Source organism: Poromitra crassiceps (genome assembly GCF_964638095.1).
Source record: "Poromitra crassiceps genome assembly, chromosome: 2".
Lineage (NCBI taxonomy): Eukaryota > Metazoa > Chordata > Actinopteri > Beryciformes > Melamphaidae > Poromitra > Poromitra crassiceps.
Window position 1 is genome coordinate 119,451,295 of NC_139624.1, and position 19,187 is coordinate 119,470,481.

The window sequence follows — 19,187 nt, forward strand, 5'->3', positions numbered from 1 at the left end:
AGTGGGCTGCCGCAGATGTGACCTGACCAGTAGATTATCCAGGTTGGGAGGTCTTCTGTAAACAATATGGGGTTAAACTGATTGAACTGATCTGATCTTTTTTCCCTCCGCCAATTAGCAGAGAGATTTGACCTATTTATATGGGTGCTGTGTCACTTCCTGCTTCATTCTGATGAAGGTCGCAATGACCGAAACGGAAACATGCAATAAATCTACTGAGAGTATCTCTACGCAGTGTGCTGACTCTACTTCTTCCTCTCTGTCTAAAGTGCAGTGTCTGTGGACTGACTGTGGCAGTTTGTGGAGCAGCATCTGGATGAAGGCCAGCGCGGCCGGGTCCAGCCTCTGCAGCTCATCCTCGCTGTAGCTCACGTTGAGCTGGGAGATGTTCAGGAAGGTCTCCTGCTTGTCCTCACCCAGGAATGGAGAGATGCCTGTCAGCATGACGTAAGCCAACACCCCAATGCTCCTGCAGAGAGCACACAGCAAGGGTTAGCATGAACATGATTTGTGACATCACAAATAGTGAAGTAGGAGACATCTTGTGTCGAGCAGGAAAACCTTTGAGATGGAATATATTTGCATATTCATAGACTATGACATTTATATTTAACAAGATCATTTCACTTTTTTTGTGGGAAAAACCATATCAGACAGAAAATATTATTCAAAGTAGAATACATCATATACATCTTAAAACATGACTTTAGGGGGTCTTTAATAATTCACAATAGGCAGTATTTTTAATTTAGATTTTCTAAAACTAGGTTGTAAGTTACTGAAAAGCACAACGCAAATGGTACAGTACCTGTACATTATATTACTCTTTGTAGCAAGTGCCAACAAGAAAATGAAATAAGATGTTATTAATGTTTGTTTATTGAAGACAAGTAAACTAATAACTTCAAAGACAAACACCATGAGGATCAATCATATTAGGTTTTCAGACCTGTTTTAATTAATATGTTCATTCATTTGCACATCTCTTGTACATCAATAGGCCTGCTTTCTCTCAGAATTGGAGTATAGTTGTGGAAGAGGGGTTTCATGAAAACCTTTTTTCCACAAGGTATTTTCCAAATAACAGTCAATCACTTCGAAGAGAAGAAGATGCACATTGTGTAAGAACCCTTCTCTCAAATGATATGTTGAACCAGGAAATGTTAAACATTCCGGCTGGCAGGAAAGTTAATTGCGTGAAAAGTTTGGTGAAAGCAGTGAATATAAATGTTGGGAATAAAAAAACCTGGATTATCGCTACTAGAAAATATCAGCATGTCTATGATCTGAATGTGAAGTAAAATCATACATTATTCTAACTGGTGATAATGTATTGTACATATTGAGGAACTTACACACATCCGCTTACATTGGTGCTGAGCCAAACTGTATTAACAGAGAATCAATGAGAATTTTTTTTTTTAAAGGGCTCGCGACACAAGTTTCTTCTGCTCCCATGGACAACATTTAAAATTATAATCTGGAAGATTTCAGTTTTCTTGTTCCTGACAACACCTATGGCCATGAGCAGTAATTGCAGGTGAGATCCAAACAGTGTATGTGACATTAAGTTTTTCTTCTCTCTCCTTAATTAATTCAAGTTGGCCAGTGGGGGCGGGAATGCAACACTTGGATGCTAACCGCCACACAACTCAAAAGAAGAAGTTGGTCAGTGGTGCAGTATTATCAAAGAGCGTGGAAGGAAAGAGACGACACTCCGGCCATTTTTGGAAACAGAATGCGCCTCGCAGTGGTCAGCTGCGGTAGCGCTGGCCCCTATAATCAGCCTCTCTAAACAGTAACTCAACGGGAGAACACTCTAAACTTTGGGCATTCACATCTTTTCCGGGCGTACTGCACATCTTGATTGAAGTGGTGTAGTGCAGGGATGTAAAACAACAACCAAACTAAGCAAAATTTTTAGTTTTATTTTTTTATTTTTTTCAAGATAAATAGCTAATGAAAAGGACCCGAGGTTCAACTCCCGTTGAGTTACTGTTTAGAGAGGCTGATTATAGGGGCCAGCGCTACCGCAGCTGACCACTGCAAGGTTCTTTTGGCGCTGTCACGTTTCCAAAAATCAAAAATGGCGGAGGCTGCTGGGCGCTGATGTTGCAATGGGGCAATATGGAGCTGCCATTTCTTTCCATAAAAGTTCTTTGGTATTATGGATCCCAGTTCCACTGGAGATCGCTATGACATGTGGGCGGCTGGGCGCAGAGTGTGTGTGTGTGGGAGATTTGAGCTGTCAAAAGGGAACAAAAGGCTCGCTCCTGGCCAATCCCGGCCCTTGACTGCTGCATAGGCGGGCGCAGGGTGTGTTCTGCCTAAATCTCCAGTCTACCCTCTGGCTGCTGCTGGGTGATGGGAAACACATCAAGAACTGTGCGTCGCGTAGGCTCAATCACCATTGTGTTAACTCAGTTGGCGATATAGTGACTTTACAGACATTTATTTACATGAAAATCTTCCGCATTATCACTTTAATAGACAGACAACTGTTTCGATCTGAGTTGGATCTTCGTCAGGTCATGTCACATGACCTGACAACTTGTGTCGCGAGCCCTCTTTTCTCAATGATGTATTGTACACCATTACATTAGCCCTGGAAGTAACATAGCAAACCTATTCAGCTTACCACATATCTGTTGCTGTGCTTATGGGCTCATAATTCAGGATCTCGGGTGCTGCAAAGACATACAGAAACATACCACTTATTATTAATAATTAAATCAATAAAGGTGATTGGAGTTGGGACTGAGCGCCACCACTCACCAACGTATTCGGGGGTTCCCATGATCTCCCTGAGCTCCTGGTGGCTGCAGACCATCCTGGAAAGACCGAAGTCCACGATCTTAATGTCGCCCAGAGGAGCCTCGCTGGTCAGCAGGATGTTCTGAGGCTGACAGACACACATCATTATGTTAGTGTCAGAAAGGAAAACCTCACCTGTCGAAATCTGCATGATTGCATTGATTTTGTCTAGAAAGCCATTACTCTGTATTGTAGGTAGATAGATAACAGTGAAGACATGACTCTGTATTGTAGGTAGATAGATAACAGTGAAGCTATGACTCTGTATTGTAGGTAGAGAGAGAATAGTGAAGCCATGACTCTGTATTGTAGGTAGAGAGAGAACAGTGAAGCTTTGATTCTGTATTGTAGGTAGAGAGATAACAGTGAAGCTATGATTCTGTATTGTAGGTAGAGAGAGAACAGTGAAGCCATGACTGTGTATTGTAGGTAGAGAGAGAACAGTGAAGCCATGACTCTGTATTGTAGGTAGAGAGAGAACAGTGAAGCTTTGATTCTGTATTGTAGGTAGAGAGATAACAGTGAAGCTTTGATTCTGTATTGTAGGTAGAGAGAGAACAGTGAAGCCATGACTCTGTATTGTAGGTAGAGAGATAACAGTGAAGCTTTGATTCTGTATTGTAGGTAGAGAGAGAACAGTGAAGCTATGACTCTGTATTGTAGGTAGAGAGAGAACAGTGAAGCTTTGATTCTGTATTGTAGGTAGAGAGAGAACAGTGAAGCTATGACTCTGTATTGTAGGTAGAGAGATAACAGTGAAGCTTTGATTCTGTATTGTAGGTAGAGAGAGAACAGTGAAGCTTTGATTCTGTATTGTAGGTAGATAGAGAACAGTGAAGCTATGATCACAACAGCAATTCCAGGCTTACTCTTTATAAACTCTTTTCTGAAATGGAGAAATGAATAAGGAATTCACTTCCTGAAACCAGAGCTGCAAAAAAGTGGGCGGTCACTGTCGAGCCCTACACGGATCAATACAGCTTTATCTTATCTGAATGACTATACAAAATAAGATGGACTAAGCAGAGAGTGTGTGTGTGTGTGTGTGTACCTTGAGATCCAGGTGTACCACATGGTGTTCATGCAGGAAGGCGACTCCCTCCAGGATCTGCCTCATCAGCCATTTCACCTCCTCTTCACTGAAGGCCTCCTCCCGCTCACACACACACTGCTTAAAGATCTCACCTCCCGCCGCACTGCGCCGCACGCACGGACACACACACACGCATGGACACACACGCACGCATGCACACACACACACACACACACACACACACAGGTCAGGATGTAGACATCTAGCGGACAAACACTAACGATCATGGACTGTATAAACTAGAAATACAGCATCGCGGTTGTATGTCTCCGCCAACAAGTCAAGTTGCAGTCTACATCCAAGTCTGTCCAGACTCAGACCCCCTTCTCACCGAACGCGATCAACTCGCATGTACTCGCACTCACCCTGTCAAGCCCTGCCCCGCTGCTGCAGCGTGGTTGGCTGCCTTGCTGTATTTCCATCTTCAATTGGTCTATTTCGGTTTTGGCCCCTCCTCTCGTCTTGTCGCTTGCGATGTCTTCACGCCAGGTATCCCAGCATGCTTTGCAAGGTGGTGAGCGACACACGGCAGCGAAGGAAGGAGGGGTCATTTCGAAATCGACCAATTGAAGACGGAAATACAGCAAGGCAGCCAACCACGCTGTAGCAGCGGGGCAGGGCTGACTGGGCAATAGCGAGTATATCGCCCACATCACTTGGCGGTGGCCCGTCATACATTTCCGTCAGACTAGATTTTCCGCCATTTTGAATTTTGTCCAAAACAGTTTTTTTTTGTGATTCCTCCTTGAATTTTTTCCCAATCTTCACCACACCAAAACACACATCATGTGGGGACTGTCCTGCACAAGACTGATTTTGGGGTTTTTGAAAAAACCGCAGCGTTGCGATATAATCGACTTCCAAAGTTCAGTGGGTGGGGCCTATTTCACAAAAATCGCCATAACTCCAGAACACAACTTCCAATGCTAACCAAACTTCGTACAGTTGTGTAGGGATGTACTCTGACCAGTGTTGGGGGTAACGCATTACAAAAGTAACATATTACATGTAATATATTACTTTTAGCAGTAACTCAGTAATATAACTCAAGTTACAAATTGAGTTACATTTTATTAAATCAAAGCACATATTTTAAATAGATACAATCATTTCCGAATCAAACTGTGTGTTTTTATGCAAATAACCACTATAGATGACAATAACAAAGGAAAAGAATAACATTTTGAATTTTGGATTGTTATTTTTTGGGATGGTTCCGGGGCAGCGATGTCATTCTGCTTAGGGCTGCACGATATGAGGAAAAGCTGCGATGTGCGATAACACTGTTCAATATTGCGATGACGATATGACCTGCGATAAATAAATAAAAGCTATAAACAAAAATATTAATGGGTAGGGGTGCTCCGATCCGGCTAAGCCACGATCCGATCCGATTCCTGGGGTCACGATCCGATTCTAGAATCGATTCTCGATTCCAATGATTCTCGATTCCAACGATTCTCGATTCCAACGATTCTCGATTCCAGAATCTAGAATCGATTCTTAATTATGTAGTTTTATATTGCAATAACACACAAAGGTAAATCTAAGACCAAAAATGACAAATGTATTAATGCTGAACTTCAAATTCAACTTCTGAAGTATTACAGTGAGGGCCTAAATTCATTTTGCAATATGAGTGTGTTAATTTAAGCATACGTATCAGTAAGTGGCACGGGATTCTCAAAGCCTGTGTTGAGGGTCATACGAACAAAAATGCACTCTTGAAGCTAAAAAAAATCCAAAACCAACAAGTTAATTATTTACATTTTTACTTCAATGTAGAACAGTCATTTCTTACACATGAGATTACTTTTAGCCTTTTAGTCATAACGATTATTGAAAGATATTCCATATTCCAGACTGAAATGTTATAACAGAAGTGGAGTATAGACCAAATCACCGTGACGTCACCATGTAAACAAATTTACTTCCGGGTACCACTTGGGGAAGGCGGCAGGTTTAAATGTGCGTGTTGTCAAATAAATGCTGTCAAACCCTCTCGTTGTTTTCGGCCGACTACTTTCAATTTAAATGGTTAAACGGTTGGTAAACATGCTTGTCCGACGTATCTAGCCTTTCTTCTGTGTTTGTTTTATGTAGTGTTAGCTAGCTAATAATGTTTGTTTGTCTGTCAAACTCGCTGTTTTTTTGCAGACTCGTAACCTCGCGTCACCAGGCTCTTCTCGTTACAGACGTTACAGACAGAGCTACCGACGCCACGTTAATTTAATTTAGCGTCAAGTCTACTCTGGTCTGGTCCAACAGGTAAATAAGCTAGTCTGGTCTCCACTAACGTTAGTGAAAGTGTTGTTATGAATGATATTAAACAACAACACAACACGGACGAACCATTTTTGTCTTCTTTGTCTGTTTTTGTCTTCAACACGTCAGTTTGTGCCGTTCACCGCCATTATAATGTGTGGACCCAGGGGTACCCGGAAGTAAATGTAAACATCCCGCTGATTTGGTCTATTGGCCAGAATGACATGAACATTTGGACACTTATTCAGCCGGTATCTTGCATGTTGCGTTCAGGTGCACTGTTTTTTTTTTGCGATAACACGTGACTTTTGCGTTGTGTTCATCGCGCATTTTCATATCGCGATGACGATGAAAATACGATAAATCGTGCAGCCCTAATTCTGCTGCTGCTGTTGTTTTGGTGAAAGTAATGCAAAAGTAGTGCAATAAGTACGGTAACAAGTTACTCTACACAGAAAGTAATATTGTAAAGTAACGTATTACTTTCAAATGAAAGTAACTAGTAATATAGTAATATGTAGTATATTACATTTTGAAAGTAAGTTGCCCAACACTGACTCTGAGCTGATAGGAAAAAGATTGTGTCATTTCGCTTATAGGGGGCACTGTAGCAACATGAAGTACCTGTAGCTCACAAACCATAAGAGCGACTGTTCCCAAATTTGGTCTATATGAATGAATGAATGAATGAATATGAATGAATGAATGAATATTTTATTTTCGTGTCAGGACAATTACATGACCCATCCCACATGGGATTATCAGACACATCAACATTCAATATTTAACAAAACATAACATTCTGGTATGTTACCCAACCAGAAGCTTTCAGTGCAGCCCAAATTAGAGAGTATATATACATGCAGACATAATATGCCTATAAATATACATACATATACATTCATACATACCTGCACTGAATACGAAAATAAAACGAAAAAATAAATAGAAAATAAACTCTACTTTATCAGTTATACGTCAACCTTCTCCTCCTGTCCCATGCTTTAGAAAGAAATTCAGAGAATGCAAAAATATTATCAAAAAGAAATTCGAGTATTACTCCGTTCTCACTATCTATCATATTTAGCTCAGGAGTATGGACTCTTTTAAACATTGTTTCTCTCAAGTCATGATACAAAGGACAATATAAAATGAAATGAATTTCATTTTCCACCTCATTCAACTCACAATATTCACATATTCTATCCTCCTCAGCTACCCCTCTGTATCTTCCGGTTTCAATATGTAATGGTAGGATGCCACATCTTATCTGTGCACAGAGTGATCTCTGACTTTTTGACAAATTATACAAAACATATTTTTCACATTTATAATCTTTTTTAAATAAACAATATGTTCTTAATTTTGGCTTTTGCCAAATTTCTTCAGCCCAGGATTGTAGACATTTAACCCGGATTCGATTTTTAAACTCCTCCACATTCACAGTTTTTCTCTGGAAATAATGGTCTTCCAGACCACATTCCTGTAGTAAGTCATACAGTTCAGAGACCCATTCCCCATCAACAAACAAATCCCAAAAGAAGATATGGCTAGCCACCCTGTTGGGTGGTAAACCCAGCAGCCTGTTCCAAAGACCCACCATACTGGCCTTCCACCTAATTTCACAGGAGTCCCACCCCATATCTCCATTAGCTGCCAAAATGGGGGCATATTTATGAAGTCCCAGGTAGAATCTGATTGCTCGATTCTGAACTCGTTCATTCAACTGAAACCTTTTGAAACCCCAAACCCCCGAAACATAATCTAAGACAGGACATACACAGGTTTGATACAATTTCGAATAAGTAGAGTAGCCCATATCTCTCAACATTTTAGTCTTACCTATAATACCTCCCAGTGCCCTGCTTGCTGAGTCTGCTAGAACAGAAACACCATGGAAAAACGACATGTATTCATCAAAAAACAAACCAAGGTATTTATACTTATCTGTAAACTCGAGTTGTTTGTCACCAATACGGAACTGAAAACAACTTCTCTCTTTCCCTGGACTTCTAAAGTGCATTACTTGTGATTTCTTTTGATTAATACACAGTCTCCATTTCTTACACCACTCATTAACACATATCAGCATCATTTGTAAATCTATATGTTCATAGAGTACTCTTCTACTCTGGCCTAAAGAATTACACCGATTGACCTGACGGTGGTGCTATAAAAGCCATCTTTACGTTTTAGTCCATAACTTTAGAACCGTAGCTTCTACAATCAAAATTATTTTTTCACAGGTTTCCTTGGCTTCCATGTTTATTCATTGCTCTGATCTAAAATAAATTGTTCTATTGACCTGATGGTGGCGCTATAACAGCCCTCTTCACGTTTTGGTCCATAACTTTTGAATTGTAGCGTCTACAATCAAAATTCTTCGGCCCCTGGATTCCTTGGCTCCTCCCGCTTCTACTCACATAGGCCCGCCCATAACTACTTATGCTGCCTTCCAGACAACTGGGACCTTTGGATTTTCTGGCCTCCTATTAGGAAAAGTGCACTGGAATGACACTCAAAGTGGGAGCTCCGACTTGAAAACTGGGAGAAAAAAATCTACCCCCACTAGGCTGTTGTCTAGTGGACAGTTGTCTGACGTCACACAACAATGGCCGCAACCATGGAGTATGTAGTCCAAAGTATTAAGTGCCTAAATAAATGTATAATAGAGTCTGTTATCCTATGTAGAGGCCTCGTATAGGCCTCGTAGAGGCCTCATATAGGCCCTTGCGGGTCTCCTGCCTCTACTTTGCACATTTATTGTCTTGTTGATAACTTATCAGTATTTTTTGTATGTTTGAATATGTGCTAAATAAAGAAATAAAATAAATGTGTCATTGCTGCTCCTCATTTTCATTTAAATATGCAAGGAGGGTGCTCTGCTCGTTGTTAAGCTGTCTTGCTATTTGCCAAACAAAAAAAAGTTTGTCGTGGTCGGCCATGTTTTTTGGTTGCATTTTGCCTTTGTGCTCTGGAATGCTTTGAAGGTGGGGGGTGGGACTTTTCCACTGGGAAATACCCACGTCCCAGGTGTCTGGAAGGCAGCATTAGTCCCCCTAGCTGCATGGGCAGGGACCTTGCAAGGCAGGCAGTGCATGGCGAGGACAGCAAGCACAATTATATTTTCGGTAGGAAATGTAGATATTCTAGTTTCAGATGCAACCCCGGTGGAGCAAAGTGGACTTGGGAGCAGGTCAAAAACAAATATAAGAACATAATTCAAACTGGTCAGTATAGGCTTACTATAATATCTTATAGGCTGCATATATATACAGTACAGCGCTGTACTTCATTTTAACACTGTCTCTTTGTTGTATGGTGATCACAATGGAATTGATTTGATATAGTTTGCAGCCAACAGGACAAAATGTGAATAAAAAAAGACGCAGGAATACACTCCTGCAGAGGAACTTGCCCTGTCGAATAATCAGGGTCGTCCCTTGATGGAGGGTGTGGAGGGGGGAGTAACATCAGACCCTGGTGGAGGTGGCAGCTCACAAAGCACCACATTTGTACATGATATGTTTCAGTGCTGTTTCCATTTACAATTATCCATTTACTGTGAAAGTAACATGTAGCCTATTCTTTGCACAGTGGATACTGTAGTCCCTTGGACGAGAATCTGTATCTCTCATACAGTACCTCGTCCGGCAAAACAAGTCTAACAATTTGCGCGCCGATATCAATGGGATTGTCTAGGTATGGGCAGGCCATTTTCCAAGATAATTGATTGGTCGGGAGGCGGCCCAGCGATCTCAATCTCCAAGATAACTTGCTCTGGACCAGGTTAGCTGTTCAGCATAAGTTACCATTACCAATGTACCCAGATAAAAAGTAAACCACCTTCATGAGACTGAAAACCTAGGGTTAACCCTGAAGTGACCTCACTAAGCTGAAATCCAGCTTCGTGATACAGGCCACTGCTCTACCTCCTGAGCTACAGCCGCGTGTGTAGTGTGCACTGCAGTTTACTGATATCACTTCACAGGCCTTCCAGGTATTGGAAGTTCAAACAGATCCCTCTCGCTGCCATTTGGAGCTACTGATGTGCAAAAGCTTTTGCAGCTTTTAAGATTCAGAATCAGCACAAAATATCGACTGTTGGCAGTTTCAATCCAAAAACATGGCCCTCAGACTCCAACAGCCCATATCAGCACTCTCTATTCCAGCCACAAAATTACCAAAATTGTTATGAAACTTGTCCAACTAGCAAATCTCACAGGACACCAGGGCAATAAATCACTAGCCAAGTAGCCGTGCGCAAGTGTGTGTGCTGCAGGCAGTGGCAGAAATAGTAGAACACCTCCAGAGATAGCAAACTAATGATGAGTTTGGCTTGAATATGGTCATTTGTACCGTCGGCCTATTGCCTTCATCTCCGCGTTCTACTCCTCCGATCGTGGCCACGAAAAGGAAAACAAGGTAGTGATTATGACAGGAAATGAAACAAATGAACAACTAAGCTACCGTCACACGGTCCTCACACTAACTCCACATTAGACTTAATTTCCTTGGCCCTGAGATAAACCCTTGATGGATAAACGCAATTAGCAGGCGGTATGGAGGGGGCCAGAAGGGAGAGAGGGAGGGCAGTCAGGAATAGACAAGGCGTCCCTTCAGGGGGCTGCTGAATTAAGCTTTTCTCTGGGAGGAGGGTGGAGAGGAAGTGGAGGGTGAATAAGTGTGTTTTTCTCTGGGAGGAGGGTGGAGAGGAAGTGGAGGCTGAACAGGTGTGTTTTTCTCTGGGAGGAGGGTGGAGAGGAAGTGGAGGCTGAACAGGTGTGTTTTTCTCTGGGAGGAGGGTGGAGAGGAAGTGGAGGCTGAACAGGTGTGTTTTTCTCTGGGAGGAGGGTGGAGAGGAAGTGGAGGCTGAATAAATGTGTTTTTCTCTGGGAGGAGGGTGGAGAGGAAGTGGAGGCTGAATAAATGTGTTTTTCTCTGGGAGGAGGGTGGAGAGGAAGTGGAGGGTGAACAAGTGTGTTTGGGGCTTTTTCAAGGTGAGAAGAGTGACTTTGGCACAACTAAAGAGAATGAAAACACTGTCCGCTAATACAACCTGCAGGTTCAGATTGAAGCCTTGTGTTGTGAGATCAGATAGACGTTCACAAAACTTTGCTAACACTTTATATTAAGGTACACATATTCACCACTATCTAGTTGCTCATTAGCATATTAGCAGCATATTGGCTGTTTATTAGTCATGATAAAGCACTTCTAATGTCTAATGTCATGACCATATTCTACAACTACTAGGCAATTAACTAAGTTTGCCACCAATAATATCATCCTCATCAGGGTGGGAACACACATTTCAGAAAAATCGGTCTTCACGATGTCAATAGAGTCACAGCAATGGCCTTTGTGCCCTGGCATGAGGTCTTGTGCGAATGAAGGTAGAGCACAATAATGATAGTGATAGTAATAGTACGGTAATAGTGATAAAGATGGTGACAGTAATAGGACAAAACTGCTCCAAATGACATTATTATGACATAATTTGGACCAGGAAGTTCTGTGAATGATCGGGGGGCTCTCGGTCCAGGCAAGATGGATGGAAGTTAAACATTGTTCATTTGCATTCAAATCTAGAAATAGGTTCTGTTAAAAAAGTGTTTTCCTACACATATGATCCCTCTCTCCAAATTTGACCATCTATAGTAAGTATTTTGTCCCCGTGAATAGGTTGAGGAGATGTCTCGTCATAGACGCTGGGTTAGCTGGCTCAGCCTGGCTGGGGGCGTGGTCAGGGTGGGGTAAATCCCCCGTTCTATCCATTCAGCAAAGTTAGAATTGAGCTGCTAGCCCAGCCCAGGCAGACACGATCGGGGATTTAACCACCGCAGTTAACGCACATCTGAGCAGACGTCTTGTGTTCTGTTCTAGAACCCCCAAACCTGTAGTTTAGACCCGCAGCACCTTCCTTTGGTGAGTCAGCCCATTGAGATATATCGGCGGTTTTACCCCACTCGCGCGCCAGTTGTATAACATTTTGTGGGTGTTCCCACACATGCCGACTGTCTCTATATCAACCATAGGCCTATTCCAGATGTGCTGGAATTCCCTTTTCTTGATCACTGAGATACAATTGATTTGGCAAAAAAAAAGCTTTAATTTACAGGAGCAAGTTACTTTTATTTTGGCATGTAGACTGTAGCTTAGTTTGCTACATTTTGCTGGGGATAGCTTCAAAGTTCAAAGTAGTGAAGCTATATTGTAATGTAGAGTAGCTGGTAGTTTAGCTTACTACATTTTCCAAGTGGCTTGCCCAACACTGCATTTAATACTATTGATTTAGCGATGATTTTAATGTGCTGACCTGCCACCTTATAAGGCCATACTGAGCAAAGCACACATCATAATTGAAGAGAAGACTTGAGACTTGACGTGATGCTTGAAAAGAAGACTTGAGACTTGACTTGGGCTCTGGTGACTTGGGACTTGACTCTGACTTGAAAAGGTTTCTAAAGTCTTGACTAATTAAATTACTTAAATTGAAAGCGATGGGATTTGTTCCAGCAGACGACTGAATTTAAATTCTGTTTTCTGAATTTGTGTGGAAATACTGAATTTATTGAAGTTGAAACTGATTATAGAAATCAAACTCACGATGCTCTTACCAAGTTTTTAAGTCCTAGATATTTTGTTTTCTTTAAGATATTAAATTAATACTGGACTCTTGATTTGTTCTGACCTGACGTAATCTACAGACTTGGGTCTTGACTTGAGACTTGTACCTCAAGACTTGAGACTTGGGACTTGAGCGATGTTGACTTGGTCTTATGCATGAGTAAAGCCGTTTTCACACATGCGCTTTATACCGGGAAATGACCAGAAAGTGGTCTATGCCTTTCATGTGTGAAAATTGTTTTCCGGCACAAACGCGCCCCTGCTATCGCTGATCTTTTACTAGCTCCTCGGTAGTGACAGGACCGGTATGCTGGCAGAGCGACTCAAGTGTGAAACGTGTCAAGTCATTTGCCGGTCCTTCTCTCATGGGCGAGGTGTACACACGTTGCTTAACGTTCACTTCCAGCGTGCATAATCTAATCATTCGCGCACATCAAAGCAAACTGGCGAAATTATCTTCTCGTCTCCTCTGCCCTACCTCCTCCTCCCCATGCCTGCTGCACAGCGCAGCATGCAACAGTTAAATTACCTTACAGCCAATGTTAAATCATCCAAAATGAACATGAAACAATAGCAGCTGAGCTGATAAATGCCGACTTGTTCAACGAGCAACAGGTTAGCAGATGTGATAGATAACATCATTAGGCTACATTCCAAAAACGAGTGTTATTTTGTGACGAGCAAGTCGGAGTTCGACAAGGAAATGCGATGCGAAGAGGCACGCGCTGCAGTCAATGGGCTGCAGTGCAGAGTAGTATCCAGGCACGTCAAGCCTGCGTAAACACAGCTGCTCACGTTCTAGACCGGATATTGCTCCCAGAATTATTTTACAGCGGGACCCTCACAAAAATAAGGTGGATAACGTTAAATTGTCTGACAGCTTATAGTGCAAGTCGAGCAGTTTGTGTGCTTTGCCTAATTTTGTCACGTGCATGATGCCCATCTTGCATTGCCGTATCCAGGGTTTCGAAATAGGGGAATCCCAGCACGATTTTGTTTTTTGTTTTGTTTTTCTTCCTTTTTTAGCCATATTTAGAGTAATATATCATTTTAAATTAAAAAAAAAATGATTTTTTTTAACCTTTTTTAGCCATATTTAGAGGAATATATCATTCTAAATCAACATTAGGATTATACTGTTGTGATGCCATTATTCAGTATATTCTCTTTCATGTCACCACCTGCTCAGCCTTTTTGTAATAAAAAAAAAACATACAGAGGGACCTGTTGGCTGGCAAGAACATGTATTTATTGTCATTGACATTGTCATTGATTTACATTACATTATAATGCTTGAAAATAATTTGGAATGAAGGGTTCAAATTATTGAATGTGTTTATTATCAAATTATAGGCTAGCAAGAGTAATGCAACAATAACAAATACATAGTAGATGACACAAACATGTGGGCTCATGTACTCTTCAAATAAGTGAATGAAACCCTGCATAATGTAAAAACATTATTTGATATGGTTTAAGGCTTCAAGCTACTGAATAGTGCGAAGGATGCCTATTGCCCAGTATCAAATACCCACCTCGGTCAAATCTAGTCTACTACAACACATACAGGTGCATCACCATAAATTAGAATATCATGACAATGTTCTATAATTTTTTATCAGTTATCAAATATATATTACTATAATTATACTACAGTATATATACAGTGTATATATACAGTTTAGTATATTCCAAATGAAAAATAAAATTTATTTATTCCTGATAGGAACGATTGAAAAATAAAATAAAATATATTATGTTGTTTTTAACTTTACACCACCTCTTTTTGTTACTTATTGGGTCATGAAACTGAAACCATGCATACAGCCACCTGCATACCTGACTTCGGGAGCTTGGCAATTGGCATCATGCATGATTAGCCAGTAGCTTCCCAACGTGTCACACAGGTAACGTTACTTAAGAGACAGACTAGACACTTACTTTCTTGGTTGTTGCTAAAAAATCTGTCAGTGTCACTCACTCACCTCGTCTGTCATTCACTCGCTCACTGTCTCGCAGCTCGCTCACCTTCAATTATCTCGCCAGGCAGACAGACAGTCATCACCACCATGCTGCTGCTCTCTCGGAATCAAGTTACCGCGGACGCGGCGTCAGATGACTTCCTGCCTGACCTGCCTTTCGTTTCAAAATAAAAGCGATCCCGTGTTTTTCATGCTTTTCCATGCAGCTTTTTTTTATTTTTTTCTCTGAAATATTAGGGGAGGTCCGGACCTCCCCGTCCTCATAGCTAGATACGGCCATGACCACGATTGATATGATAGGGATAAAATAAGGATGATTCCCCATCCAAGTGCACACGTCTCTCCCCACCCGCTCTGCAGTGCCCCCCCCCCCCCCCCGACCCCCCTCAAATACAGGTACTTTAGCTGCTATTTTCACACATGTGATCCTCAGGTGTGAAGGGAAATTCCGGGAAATAGCCAGTCTTGATTTACAGGTAATTTCCTTGTCTGTATGTGTGAAAACAGCTTAAGTGTGTCCTCTGGACTCAACAGGAGTATTCTGCTGTAACTGTTCACGGACAGGAGGCAGTGAACAAATGCAGAGCTGTGGTCTATGTAATGATCCCTCCTGCTGCTACTGACGATCTGTTAAAACACTCCCGACCACATGGTCCCAACAACAGATGCTGCAAAAAATACCTCTCACTGTGGTTTGAACTTGGGAGCCGTTTGACCCAGCTGGCATGGACTTGAGGCAAAAGTTCTAACTGTTGTATTGGAGGGATCCGGCAACAAACGGCTTACTGTAAATTGCACAGTCGTTAACTGGAACAAACAGCATTCTCCGTACCTTGGCCTAAGGGAGGTACGCGTACAAGTGTGTACGTGATCAGGATTAAAGTACCACCTTTGCCTCGTTTTGATCCAGGAAAAACCCTGTGTATGCTTAGAGACAAGACTCCATACTGAATTCTGTATCTATATGCATTCATTGTCATTAAATCTGTTTTACGTGAGTTGTCTGACTGCACTTTAGTAAGTACTTTTATCATTTAAAATATCACTGTGGTCTCTTAACACATTCAGTGCCAAGGACGTCTGTGCACGTCCTAAAAAAAAGTAACGTTCAGTGCCAAGGACGTCTGTGGACGTCCTAAAATCATAATTCATATTATTCCATAATTCTGCTGTTTAAGGTCGTACCCAGCCAGTGAGCATGAATCCCTTCAAGGGATCACACGGCGCCACCTTAAACATCGTCACAGGAGCTGCTCCACCCACCTCAGATCCTTTACTTTGTACAGGAGACAGCGGAGAAAGCCGTGGAAACCGATGCATGCTTTCTGCCAGAGCCGTATATATTGCTCCGTCTACAGCGAGAGTGGGCTCGGCTGCATCCGCGCTCACAACTGAGCTCTTATGCTTCTATCTATCTCCACACGATTTCCTAGAAAGCCAGCATCCGAAGCCGAACGGGCCAAGCCTTTTCGTTCAGTCGCGTTTGCCAGCGCGCATCATTTCCTTGATGCCCATCAAGGAAATGATGCGCGCAGCAAAGCTGGGATCTGTCCGGGGCAAAAACGGAGTCGAGAAAGCAAACTCTGTGCGTGTGGGAGGAGCCCGCAGCTCAGAGGTGGAGAGGGGGGGGGGGGGGGGGGGGAGAGGGGTGTGTGGCTGCACAGAAACCACACCACACGCCACCACATCAGAAAACACCAGCCAGAGTCAGTGAATGTGCTCGAAATTAGAGTGCAAAAGGTATTCATAAAAGGGGCTATATCTTGGAAAGAAAAAAAAACGACAGAAAACCCTTGAAAGTGCACTTTTTTGAGAGGCTGTAATTTCATAATGGAACTGTCTAGAAACAAAATTTCTTCTTTGGAAGAAGCAGGAGTGTTCAATCTTTCATTAAAGTCCAGCCCCGTTAATATAGCCATAATAGAAAAAATTCTATAGCTGTTTTCAACTGAATGGAAGTGAATCTGGCACAGGCTCCAGACAATTTTACTGAAGCGCTGTGGCACTGAATGTGTTAAATACACTTTGTGGTCTCTTAGATGTTTAAAGTGCAACCCTGCACTCCTCCCAGTATTTCTGATTTAAAGAAAGGTCTTACAATAATGGCGCTTCAGCTTTGACGGGTTTACTACTGTATATTTGTTTCTTTATAAAAGATACAAAAATAATAATTCCATATCATATTATATTACTGTGTCACATTTGGTCTTCCACAGTGAACGTCATTTTTCAGATACACTGGAAGCTGTCAAAAAATGACATTTGGTTATCGTACACACACACACACCCACGCATGCACGCACGCACGTGCACACACACACACACACACACACACACACACACACACACACACACACACACACACACACACACACACACACACACACACACTAACCCCACACAGACTTGTTTGTGGGGCAGAAATTATGTCTTACTCCAAAGGGGAGGGAGAGAGAGAGAGGATATGAGGAGTAAAACCATGGGACATGAGGATAGAATGAGTCCAATTCATAATTAGGTCAGAGTATGAAAGAATGAGAGAACTGGGCAGTGGGGAGGGGGCTGTTAATCTGATGCTCTCTCTCTCTCTCTCTCTCTCTCTCTCTCGCACGCACGCACGCACGCGCACGCACACACACACACACACACACACACACACACACACACACACACACACACAGTATGTGGAATGTAATTCATTAATATCACACACACACACACACACACACACACATACACATACACATACACATACACATACACATACACACACACACACACACACACACACACACACACACACACACACACACACACACACACACACACACACACACAGTATGTGGAATGTAAGTTCATTCATATCACACACACACACACACACACACACACACACACACACACAGTATGTGGAATGTAAGTTCATTAATATCACACACACACACACACACACACACACACACACACACACACACACACACACACACACACACACACACACACACACACACACACACACACAGTATGTGGAATGTAAGTTCATTCATGTGAGGATCAGGCTGCATCTGATCCAATGTGTAGCACAAAAAACAACACCACCACTCCCCCTGTGTGTCTGCTTTGGAAGTGAACTTTACCTAAAGACTGGAAACACAAAGATGACACAGGCAGGCCATCATTCTGTCTGTATACATGGCGATGTGTAAGTAAGCAGGGTTGTAATTAGTAGAAAGGCCTGTGAATTTGATCAACCTACTAGCCTTTGTGGCTGGTTAGCTCCATCTCCTTCTGCATCTCGAGTCTCGACCAATCAGATGATATGTTTTTAAGGAGGGTCAGCCAGAGCTAAAAAAATGAAGGATGGCTTTATTCTAATCTCACTACTAGAATAAGGCGAGGGCGGCGTGCGGAACACAATTGATTTACTCAAGTTAAAACAGCTTATTTAGTCACACTATTTACTGCCCAGTGAAAGCATGGTTTAATTTAATTTAAATCCACCTGTTTTGCACCTGCTTTAGTAAATCAGACGGCGAGTCTTTATTTGTATCACAAAACTGAGGTTTAAAACTTACAGAGCAAACTTTTACTCTCCTGTTCTCTGCTGGACCGAGAGCTCCACGTTGGTCATTCACAGAAATTCCTGGTCCAAATTATGTCATAATGATGTCATTTGGACCAGGAAGGTCTGCGAATGAAGGTAGAGCTCAATTATGATAGTGATAGTGATAGTGATAGTAATAGTGATAGAGATAGTGATAGTAATAGTGATAAAGATAGTGATAGTAATAGTGATAAAGATAGTGATAGTAATAGTGATAAAGATAGTGATAGTAATAGGCAAAAACGGCTCCAAATGACATAATTTGGACCAGGAAGTTCTGTGAATGATCGGGGCGCTCTCGATCCAGGCAAGATGGATGGAAGTTAAACATTGTTCATTTGCAAAATAACCCTTCAGCCGGAGGCAGAACTCGCCATTTTCGGTTGCTCTGAGTCCTCTCTCGACTTCCCTACAGCTGTGCAACAATCTCTGGCACGGGACAATTGTCGCCAGAAACTCATTCTGCAGGAATGGAAGTCCTCCTCTCAACTCTCTTTTCAGCTGTGGTTGGCGGACATGATCTCTGTTATATGGATGGAGAGACTCAGGTACCTGAGGACCAACTCACTTAAAGGAGGACTTACCCCCTAGATATGTATCAGAACAGTGATTTGAAAATACCTATGGAAAAAACCAAGAAATGACATATGCTCTTGTCTATAAACTCTTTGGCTGTGTTCAAGTCAAGATTTTTTTTCGGAAATCGACGCCATTACAGTTTGCCTACCGCCTCAAAAATAATTTATTTGAGAGGGGCAATATCTTTTATAAATATCAACAACTAGCCAACGCTGGTGGT

At 42.1% G+C, this 19,187-nt stretch overlaps 1 protein-coding gene across 1 annotated transcript in view; it reads right to left on the reverse strand.

Moving 5' to 3' along the window:
- Positions 1-19,187, reverse strand: part of stk17a (serine/threonine kinase 17a) — a gene marked incomplete at both ends in the record, with an annotated part of 98,301 nt that overhangs the window by 3,900 nt on the left and 75,214 nt on the right. The window contains 4 exons of the mRNA XM_083632275.1: positions 290-469; positions 2,639-2,687; positions 2,776-2,902; positions 3,866-4,010. Of these exons, the coding sequence (XP_083488401.1) occupies positions 290-469; positions 2,639-2,687; positions 2,776-2,902; positions 3,866-4,010 (501 nt within the window). The remainder of the gene's footprint in view (positions 1-289; positions 470-2,638; positions 2,688-2,775; positions 2,903-3,865; positions 4,011-19,187) is intronic.